The sequence below is a fragment of the Tachysurus fulvidraco genome, chromosome 2 (assembly GCF_022655615.1).
Source record: "Tachysurus fulvidraco isolate hzauxx_2018 chromosome 2, HZAU_PFXX_2.0, whole genome shotgun sequence".
NCBI lineage: Eukaryota > Metazoa > Chordata > Actinopteri > Siluriformes > Bagridae > Tachysurus > Tachysurus fulvidraco.
Window position 1 is genome coordinate 23,623,621 of NC_062519.1, and position 11,358 is coordinate 23,634,978.

An 11,358-nucleotide genomic window follows, 5' to 3' on the forward strand; every position below is an offset into this window, starting at 1 on the left:
TGCAGCAGTCCAGTCCTGCGATCGGTGGAGCCAAGTCAAGTCAAATCAAGTCAAGTCACTTTTATTGTCACATCACCACAGCACATGTGCCATGGTGAGTGAAATTCTTGGGAGCGAACTCCAGAAATCGCAGAACAGTTTACATACAGTAATTAAACAGAAATTAAGAACAGTTTACAATCGGGTGAAAATGTGCAAATGTGAAAAAGATGCAATATGCTCGTACATAGTCAGTACACACAGTGTACCTGTAGACATATTTACAATGCAAAGTATAAATATACAGTAAATATGTATGTAATTTGTTAAGGTGCAACAGACTGTACAGATACAGACATGTCCAGCTGTAACAGATAGATTAATGTCAAATAGATTATTATATTACATAAAATGCAGTGTGTATGTATAGTCCAGTGTGTATAAATGTAGTATAAATGCAGTGTGTGTATAGTCCAGTGTTGAGCTGTTGGAGTTAAAATGCAGTGTGTGGCATACCATATTGTGAAAGTATGCTGGAGGTGTATTAGTTATTACTGTTAATTAGTCTGATAGCCTGAGGGAAAAAGCTATCCCTCGGTCGGCTAGTGCGGGATCGGATGCTGCGGAGACGTCTTCCTGAGGGGAGCAGAGAGAGCAGTCTGTGGGACGGATGGCTGGAGTCACTGATGATCCTCTGGGCTTTTCTTATATACCGCCTTGTGTAGATATCCTGGAGGGAGGGAAGCTCACCTCCAACAATGTGGCTGGCAGTTCGCACGACCCTTTTCAGGATCGACCCTCTACGATTATCAGCGGTGCTGTTTCCAAAACAGGCAGTGATGCAGCCCGTCAGGATGCTCTCTATAGTGCAGGTGTAGAATGTTCTGAGGATGCTGGGGCTCATTCCAAACTTCCTCAGCCGCCTCAGGAAGAAGAAGCATTGATGTGCCTTCTTCAGTACTGTGTCAAATTTCTCTATTTTACAGCGCAGTAAGTTAATCCTGATAGGCCGCTAATTGCTCCCTTTGGTGAGCCACCAGTGACAGAAGTTGTGTTATATCTGCTGGATTTGCAGGAGGTGAAGTATCCTGTAAGGTTTGTGCAGAGGAATCCATGTGTGGAAAGTTACCGAGCTTTATTAGAAAACAGTCAAACGTTTCCAAGAAGTAAAACACACTCGTAGTCGAAGAAAACAGGCGGAGATATCAAAAATCAGGTAAGCAGATAGTGAAGCAAACAAGGCAAGGGAAAGGCAAAATCATGCAGATAACTAATGCGATGGTCATACACAGAAAAACACAAAGAGAGCACAAGGCGAAACAACGGCTTGGTATGCAACAGAGTAGTGATACTTTGCATGGTACAAAGTGTGCATGCCAATTAAATTCTAAATAATCCCGCAAGGGAAACCGGATGTTAGTATTCAGGTGAGTGCCCACACCGGGGAGCTGCTGGTGGTGTTCTTACAGCTGCTTTAATTTTAATATGTGTATGATTTCAAATGCCCAAGCTTAAGAAAGTGTTAAAGTTTGTCATGATGCCACACCTGAAGATGTAGGAGAGAGCACATTTAAAACAGTCACTTCATACTCTCATACTGTATGCTGATAAAATTTCTTTTGACATGTAAATTTAACTAGGAAATGTAAAAAAGATGAGAGCAGTAACTCTCCTTGTGCACATCAGAGTAGTCTGTAAACAGGGGTTGCACAGTTTACATAACACTCTGTACTTTTTACTCTGGAACAGACCTGAAGATGGGGTCATAGGTACACATCACTTAAACATTAACCACATAAACAACCTTACAAAAGCTTCATTTCACAACATAACAACTCTTAATTTACCATGAGGCCTAGAAAAGTGTAAAAATGGGTGGGTTTAGAGTGTCAAATATTAATCCTGCCTACTATTTATATCATAATGCTTGGTAAGTAAACCTACTGACGTGGAGCAATGGAGTCAAGTCTTTTTGTCCTGTATTTATTTTTCTTGGCAAGGGTTTATACGTCAGCATTTGATGGTAAGAATTTAATTCTGTATTATTAATTATTGTTATTTTTGTTTTGTTTGTTGCCAGTAATTGTAAATCATGTCATCTGTGTACTGTATGTGGCATACTGTGCATGTATATTTCTAATGCATGTATAGTACTAATAAAATATTTAAAAGTGATATGTTACTGTGACAGATGGTGTGAACAGTGACCATCCTTCTGAGCTGTCAACCTGCACAGAGATCCCCACAGAAGAAAATGCAGAAGTTTCGACTCAGACTTTGAAAAGCAGTTATACTAAGGGGGATTCGTTGGTATTTAACTGCCAGCCAGGATATGTAGGAAGAGTAAGCTTTATTTGTGATGGATACAATTGGAAAAAGACTCGAAATGCTAAATGTTCACGTAAGCCAATATGGAAAATATTTTTTCTGCATATTACTAAGCTGATTCAGGCCAACAGTTTCAGTCAGGTGTGTTTGGATATGAAAAGGAATGTTTTAAAATAAAACAATAAATTTGTATTATCTTTATTTTGTAACGTAATAAAACTTTTTTTTTATCGTTTACAATAATTGCTAGTCAGAGATTCCCTTTGACGGTCATTGTGGTTTGACTGTACAGTAGTTAAGGTATTCAAGCTTCTTTTTTACAGTCATATGCTGTTTATTTTAAAATAATAAACTATTGTAATTTCTTCATACATCACCAGGTAAACGATGTGCGCTTCCAGAAGACATACCAAACGGTCGATTTATACTTGTAAATGGAACCGAATTTGTTTATGGAACCACTATCAAATACATATGCAATAAAGGGTAGGTGCAATTTCAGTCAATTTGAGCACAATTTATCATAAGATAATGTTAAATGTTATCTTATGCAAACTTTCTATTAGTTACCAGATGGCGAGTTTTATAGACAACAGAACATGTCTTGCTGCGGGTTGGAACAATCACTTGCCTTTGTGTGAAGGTAATACTATATAGATGGTTTTGTATGTTCTTAATATGCTTAGGATTTTACACTGGACTTTCAACTAATACTGGCTTGTAAAGCATGTTTATTTACCATTTATTAACACAAAGCCATGTTATGATCATATGACACTCAGAGGCTATCTTTGGAGTAGCTCTGCTAGCGTTAGCGAGTAGCAGAATTTCAATCCCACTATCTACTGCTCAATTTCAAAAGAATGTAAACATGATAATGGAGGATTCTGCCGTTTGTGGATAATATCTTTGCTCTCTGGCACCTAGAGATATGTGTCACTTAATAAGCGTATATCGATGTCACAATATTGAACCTCTTAGAGAGGCAGATTATGTAAAGGACAATTCAGAACAACCAGTGATGATGCTGATGCAACAGTATGCAAAAGTTTTATTAAGTTGTAATTTTTCCAAAATACATTTGACTACTTATTTTAGAGCTTGCCATATGGAGCACAAAATGAAAATGAGAGCACAAAATCAAAAATGAAGAATAATAATTTTCTGGTTAATATCATTAAAGTTTAACGGCAATAATAAGATGTGGTACTGATCATTTATTAAATATATGACATAAATATGTCATTTATGTGTGAAATATATATGAACCAAATCCAGAGATTTCCAAAATATTCAAATAGCAGTCTCTGTTTATCTCTTTTTTCTTTTCAGAAATTACATGTTCTCCACCCGTAGCTAAGGAGAACATCATTGTGGACGGACTTCCTGATAATGATGACTTACTGAGATATGGACATCAGTTACAATTCACTTGTAAATCTGGATTTAAATTAGTAGGGCAGAAAGACATCACATGTGGTGAAAATGGAGTATGGAATCATCCAAGCCCTATATGTGAAGGTAAGAATATGCATAGACACTCACCATCCAATAGGAACACATGTGCCTGCATATTCATTCAGTTACTGTAGCAACCAAGAATATAGCATATGGCATATACAGGTCAGAGCTTCGGGGAGTGTTCTGTGATGGAATTTTTTTCTAAGAAGCTGTTTTGTAAGGGTCTGACCTCATTCTGTGGTCAGAAGAACCTGTGTGCATGATTAGAAATTGTTTGTGACTAGAACTTGTTATTACCAGATTGTTTGTGTAAAATATTAGAGGGTCAGAAGAAGCTGGAGACGAGATGGTGAGACTCATACTCATGAACAACTTAAGCACAACTCGGTAAGGGTAAGATTATGAGTAAGAAGACGATCAAGCGTTAACCAGTGATGTTTCCCTTTCTTCAGCTTTCTGAGTTTGAATCATGTTTATAAAATCTCATGGTCGGGGCCCTTTCTCCCTCATGCTACACAAGAAGTATTGGGTCCTGTTGTGCAGCAGCACAAATAAATTGTGACCCTTTTTACTCTTGCCCAAGCCCAGTGTACTATTTACTCAAAACTTCCACAAAGAGGTCTCGTCGTCTGCAGGATTCCGAGCTTGAGGGTCCGCTGCGGGAACTCCCGAGGAGGTGTACTTCAGGCGCCTTGGAGGCTGTTAACTTCACCTCAACCACATGATTGGCTCCGAGTGTGAGAGGACTCGGGAGTTCGCTGTGAGCCATCTCAATGCCGGAATCAGCATAACTGAGCATGTGGATAACATGCTATGTTAAGTAAATGTAAAATAATTGTAAAGCCGTAGAGTTTGATTTTAATAATCAACAATTGAAACAAGTAGTTAAATTGTATTAGAGTTGAATAACAAACACCAGAATAGTGAAAATGTGTGATCTCTAATTTTAACGGTTGTATGATAATTGGTGTCAGATGAGCTGTTCAAGTATTTCAGAAACTACTGATCTCCTGAGATTTTTTATTTACAACAATCTACAGACTTTTCACTCCTGATGTGAATGCTTTGTTATGGTGCAATTGTCTGTCCTGGAAGGAAAGATCATTGCTTCAGCTGCCACTGCTGCTTTGACCTGTGGTCGTGACTCCAACTACAGTATTTCTTTCTTGCAGTTTCTAAATATCTAAGGCAGCGGTGTCCAATATTATCCGGAAAGGGCCGGTGTGGGTGCAGGTTTTCTTTCCAACCAAGCAGAAGCCACCCCTTATTCCACTTGTTTAATCAGTTGTTCTTGGCTTTAGTAGACTCTGGTGTGGCTTCTGCTTAGTTGGAAAACCTGCACCCACACCGGCCCTTTCCAGATAAGATTGGACACCACTGATCTAGGGTATATTGCAAATTTTGTCTTGATTGGACATAATATGTACTGTAGAGGAATGGCAAAAATCCAAAAACTTGGCAAAATCAAAGGTGACTGACAGGAATTACATTTGCATTTCAAATGTTGATGTGCATTCACTTCAGCCTCCTCCAGTTATTAGAAAAAGAACTATGAATTTATCACAAATACTTTGAAGGATAATAAGGAAAAAATTAAGGTTTTTGATTATGTTTTGCATGCTACTGTAATTTTTAATTGTGCATCTCTATAATGTGTCTTCTAAGGCCCTTTGAAAGGTAATGGCACCAAAGGCATGACTTACACAATGTTTTCTGACTAAACACAGATTTGTGAGTAACCAGACTTTATGCCTTTTATTTAAAGGGTTACAGCACCTGTACAAATGACACTTCCATCCTTATCAGATTAATTAAAACAATTAGCTTTGAGAAAAGGATTTAGCACAAAGGTTCACTTATTTTAAAACATGCACTGTGAATGGTTACTCAATACTGTATACCTAATAAAAGCAGAAAAATACTGTATATGTGTTATTAGATTAGACAGGTTATCATTGTGTTTGTCTGTAATTATGTAGTCAAATTCTTTTTACTAGAACCAAGACTTTCATACCAGATATTTTAACATGACAATGGCCCTGTGCACAAAGCAATGTCCATATAGAAAAGGTTGATCTGGAAATACTCAAGCGGCCTGAGCACTTATCTCAACCCAACCCAGCCGCACTGAGATGAATTGGAAAGCCCATTGTGTAAACCATAATGTCCATAGTCAACTTCTGTAGGTGTGGTTGGCAGGTCTCCACATATAGTGACTATAGAGTGTAAATTAACTCAATTCCTGAAACAGGGGCCTAAATTATAAAAAAAATCATATGCACAAAACATGAATTTGACATGAATACAACACGATGATACCTAAGATAATGCAATGCAACTTTCCTAGTTAGTATAGCAGCATGCAGTATTTAGGAACTGTAATTAACCGTAAGAAGCTGTAATTAGAAAAAAAAAATAGGTTATGTAAAATTTATTTTCAAAAATCAATAAAAGATACTTTAAGATTTGCTAAATGTGGAACAACAACCATTCATTAATATTTTTTTTTATATTTACCTTAGTTCTATTTACAGTTTTTAGATTTGCTAAATTTCTAATATATATATATATATATATATATATATATATATATATATATATATATATATATATATATATATATATATATATTCCTTCTGGTCATCTTATCAGAATCTGTTTGCAATGCAATATTTTGGCGAGTCAAAACGGGGTCCATTCATTATTTTTATTTGAGTTGCCCTATAATTTTCTTAATAATGTTTTCATTTAATTTGTTGCACTTGTTTGTTTCACAGAAATTACTTGCAAAGTAGGAGAACTCAATACTGTAAAAATTGTTGCTGGAGTTCGAGGAGATTTTCCACCATTTAAACCTAAACATTCATTAACCTTTAAATGCATCCATTCTGATTGGGTTATGAAAGGACAATCATCAGTTACCTGCAGAGAAGATGGAACATGGAGTAGTTCATACCCTACATGTTTAGGTGAAAACCTACTATATTTTGATTGTGCTTGATTAAACACAATATGTCTAAAACATTAATAAAAGAAGGAAAAACCCTTTTTTACTGTAATGTTCTTGATATATAGTTTTCTGTCTGTTCACAGCGAACAAAGGTTGTGGCCCACCACCACTTGTTGACTTTGCAGATATAACTACTTTACAGAAAACCTACTATAGCTCTGGAGAAAGCATTAAATACATGTGCCAAAGCCTATACACCTTATCTGGTCAGTCCTACAAGACCTGTACAGATGGAATGTGGAGCGGATCGCTGAAATGTTTAAGTGAGTACAGATACACTGCATATGGGATTTGAACAATTTTGTAAAACCAAGAATTGCCAGAAATTATTGCAAACTTTATTCATATAGGATATTTAACACTGGTTCAAAAAATATCTTCATCAAAAACATTGTGATGCAAAATAGCTAGAGATCATTTAACAGGATAACATTGTGTGTTAGCTAAATAATCACACATGGTGCATATGTACATAAAAAGTTATGCTTGCAAGTTATCTGCAAGCATGTCATGAATTCTGGTAGCAGGAAAAATGGACAAACATAAGGAACTGAGCGACTTTGGCAAGGGCCAAATTTTGATGACTATAGTAGGTGATTGGATTAGTGCATCTCCAGAACAGCAGGGTCATGAGCACCCAAGGCTCAATGATGTGCACAGGGAGAGAAAGCTATCTGACCTTTCTGGCTGGTCTGATCCCACAGCTATTGTAGTACAAATTGCTGAAAACGTTCATTCTGGCTATGAATGAAAGGTATCGGAACACACAGTGCATTGCAGCTTGCTGTGTATGGGGCTGTTTTGCTGCAGACCAGTAAGCTTGCCCATGCTAACCCCTGTCCACAACCAAAAATTGCATGGTCATGTGAGCATCCAAACTGGACCATGGAGCAATGGAAGTATGTGGTCTGGACTGATGAATCACTTTACCATTTTTGTCATGTGGGCAGGCAGGTTTGTGTGTATCACTTACCTGGGAAAGATATGGACCCTTTAGGCACTATGAGAATGCAAGCCAGTTGAGGTATATGCTAATATTAGTGGCCTCATTCAGCAGGACAATGCACCATCCTGCAGTCCAAAATATTTTAGGAATGATACGAGGAACATGGTTATGTTGCCTCAGCCTCCAAATTCCCCAGATTGCTATCCAATTAAGCATCTATGAGATGTGATAGACCAGGGGTATTCAACTAAACTTCAAAGAGGTCCAGTTACTAAAATGTCCTCCCAGCAAAGGTCCGAATCTTATATTGTCACTTAAAATCAATAACACACATACATTTCTATATAATTTATTGTTAAAATTGAAGTGTTTTCAAAGTCTGAACTTGTATGGCACTTGAATGGAAAACAATCCTGTAGTTGTCTTTACTACATGTCAAGTAACAGACAACAGACACTGAATTTCTTCTGAATAAAATAAATAAAAAGTGCAAACACAGCTTTGAGCAGCCTGAACTTAGGGCCTATATTTCATGTAATGTAACACATTTAGAATCTTCTGAATAAAATAAAAGTGCTTTTAATCTTTAAGAAAAAATTAAACAAAATACTTTTGTGCTGCCCCTTTTTTAAACATTAACTACATTAATAGCACAGGAACCTTAGGCAAAAGAACATTTCACGTAAAATAGAACAGGGCAGAATTTACTGAATAAAAGAAAAGTGCAGAGCTTCGAGCAGCTCCCTTTTTCCTCTCTCCTTTCCACCTCTCCTTACCTCCCTTTCCATCTTCTGTTCCTAGTGAGAGAAATGGGCATGTAACTGTCCTGCCAGCAGTTTGAATCTTAATTGTCCTGCCAGCATAATTAGGTGCATTACTGCCACCTTCTGCTCTGGAGTATGGAACAGAAATGATCTGTTTTTGGCTTGGCTTTTGATAACGCTATTGTCGTAATAACTAGATTACTAGAACTAGTTACTAATTATAATTACATGAAAGAAAGATTTATCTTTTTATTAATATCAAAGAGCTTATATAATCTTATAATATTAGATTATAATAAGGAGATGCTTAATATGATAATATTAGAAGTTTAACGGGTCCAGGCAGACCCGTCACTAGGTCCGGATCCGGACCGCGGTCTGCCATTTGGTGATGCCCGTGATAGACAAACAGGCATAATCCATGGAGGTCCCACATCACTTACTTACAATACTTAAATGATTTCCTTCTAACCACAGATACTACAGCAAACTTGCTTTAGGCATGCTTTGCTGTGATAGGGATAGGAAGAGAAGTCAACATTAAAAATGTATAAATGCAGCCAAGCACACACCACTTACCCTTTCAAGGCAACTGTATTTCCCAGAGGCAGTGGCTGTTTTCAGCAGCATAAAGCTCCATGCAACACTGCAAATATTGTCCTTCAAATTCCCTAGATCTCATTCTCTGATTCATGGAGGCCCCACAAACAACATACATGAACTGTTGCTAATATTTTGGTTCCAGATACAACAGCGTGCCTTCAGAAGTCTTGTCTCAATGTGTCAGGGATGTTTTAATGGCACAAGCAGACATACACAATATTAAGTAGATGGTTTTAATGTTATGGCTAATCAGTGTATGCCAGGCCACACACCTTCCTGCAACCTACATCCCTTATCATACTAACAATCATACTAACAAATTTGAAACAATAACACTGATACCACACATTGGAAAAACCTTAACCATATAACATAATTGAACACATAATATTGGAAAAAGTCTCTGCTTCAATCAAAAATAAAACTACTTAATCTAACTTTATTTGGATGGAATCACTTTGCCATAGCTACATAACACTAATGTTCCTGCAGACAAGCTTTATGACCAAGTCTTTACATTAATAAACTTATTCTAATATGCTATAATTTCTATAGAAACAGCTTTTTTACCTGCTGAAACCGCACATAATCTGTTCCTAATTCAGTCTTCAAGATGTTCAATATTTTCTGGATCATAAATGGCACTGACTGTTCAAGGCAATATTTTCAATGTGTAGTTGCACCTTGTAATTCTTAATCTACAGCCACTAAACACATCACATCAAACCTTGAAGCAATTTGGCTACAGAAGCAGATAACAACACTGGGCCTTTATTTCTGAATATATATATATATATATATATATTATATATATATATATATAATAATATATATATATGAATATAATGATATAGGTAATTCTAATATATATTATATATATATATATATATAATATATATATATATAATATATATATATATATATATATATATATATATATATAATTCTTAATATATATTGTAAATGTTATATATATATATATATATATATATATATATATATATATATATATATATATATATATATATATATATATATATATATATATATTCTGCCTCTATGAAATGTATAGATATGCAGTTCATCCACTGTGGCAACCCTTTACAGGAACAGACAAAGAAAAAATAATTGGGTCAATACTTATGCTAGGCACCAAATCCTTGTCACATTATTTCAAATGAATTGTTGAGATTTAAAAAAACAAACACAAGTTTAATATTGAACTCTATTTCAGAACCCTGCATTGTGAACATAGAAGACATGGATGCTCGTAACATTCAGCAATATTATGGGAAAAAAAGAAAAATGTTCGCAGCCCATGAAGAACATATTACTTTTAAATGTCAGTATAGAAGACAACCAAAAAGATATTCCTTGGAATTCCGTCAGCAGTGCAATGATGGAGTTATGAACTTGCCATCTTGTCAGTAAAGTACATCAAATTTCTACTAAACTATGAATGAAGAAGTTTGGATGAAACTTAAATGACCTTTTAATTTGGATGAATATTAAATTACCATGTTTTTCTTTAGTTTTTTTTAGAAATAAATATAATTATAGCATCTTAGTGTCACTCATATAAAGTATCAGGTGAATTAGGTAATGTAGTGTTAAACCATTAGACATGAGTTGTTGATATTTTCAAGTAGAAATTGGAAGTACATTCAGATGTAAATCTTGTGACCTTATATGAAGAATTACAAATGTAATTGCTTTGCAAACTTTCAGTCACCTGTCAAATGATCTAATTCAATAAACTTTTACTGTATTAAATATATTGTGTACCCTTGTGGTCTGTGAAGATGCACAACACCACTCTCAATGAAGTAGAAAAAAAACATATAAAATGCTAGGCTAGGGCTAGCTTCATTTTTTTTTAGCCTGTAATTTCCTGCCACTAGCCACTAGTATGTGCCACATTTCCTGCCTCTTATGGGAATAAAGGGGATGGAGATGCCACCTGACACTCCCTAGGAAAAAAAGACCTCTAGGGACAGGGTTTTTTTTTCTATATGCAATAACACTAGATTTCATTCAACCAAATGCATTTATCTTTGCATTTTTATTACTTTATTTTCACTGGGACTTTTTTCCTGGGATTAAAAGATTCATAAGAACCCTGTCGAGATTTCTGTTCACTCAGTTCGCATATCATAACAAAGCATCAAGCTCTCTAATGCCATAAATCACATGAGTCTGCTTACATGACTCTGTGCGATCTATGCAAGGAAGTGAGACTGAGCATCTAGGATTAATCACTTCAGGGC

The 11,358-nt window shown here is 35.9% G+C and overlaps 1 protein-coding gene across 2 annotated transcripts; it reads left to right on the top strand.

Annotated features, from left to right (window-relative positions):
- Window positions 1-1,840: 1,840 nt before the first annotated feature.
- LOC113646188 (complement factor H-like) lies at window positions 1,841-10,866 on the top strand. 2 transcript variants are annotated; one of them, XM_027152255.2, is made up of 8 exons: window positions 1,841-2,002; window positions 2,171-2,380; window positions 2,688-2,793; window positions 2,874-2,950; window positions 3,640-3,828; window positions 6,546-6,737; window positions 6,862-7,041; window positions 10,326-10,866. In XM_027152255.2, exons 1-8 carry the CDS (start codon window positions 1,936-1,938, stop codon window positions 10,520-10,522), a joined length of 1,218 nt encoding a protein of 405 aa, XP_027008056.1. In that variant the 5' UTR covers window positions 1,841-1,935; the 3' UTR covers window positions 10,523-10,866. The 2 variants fall into 2 exon arrangements, with proteins under 2 accessions (XP_027008056.1, XP_047666263.1); XM_047810307.1 differs by lacking the exons at window positions 6,862-7,041; window positions 10,326-10,866 and having other exon boundaries at window positions 4,404-6,609.
- Window positions 10,867-11,358: the final 492 nt, after the last annotated feature.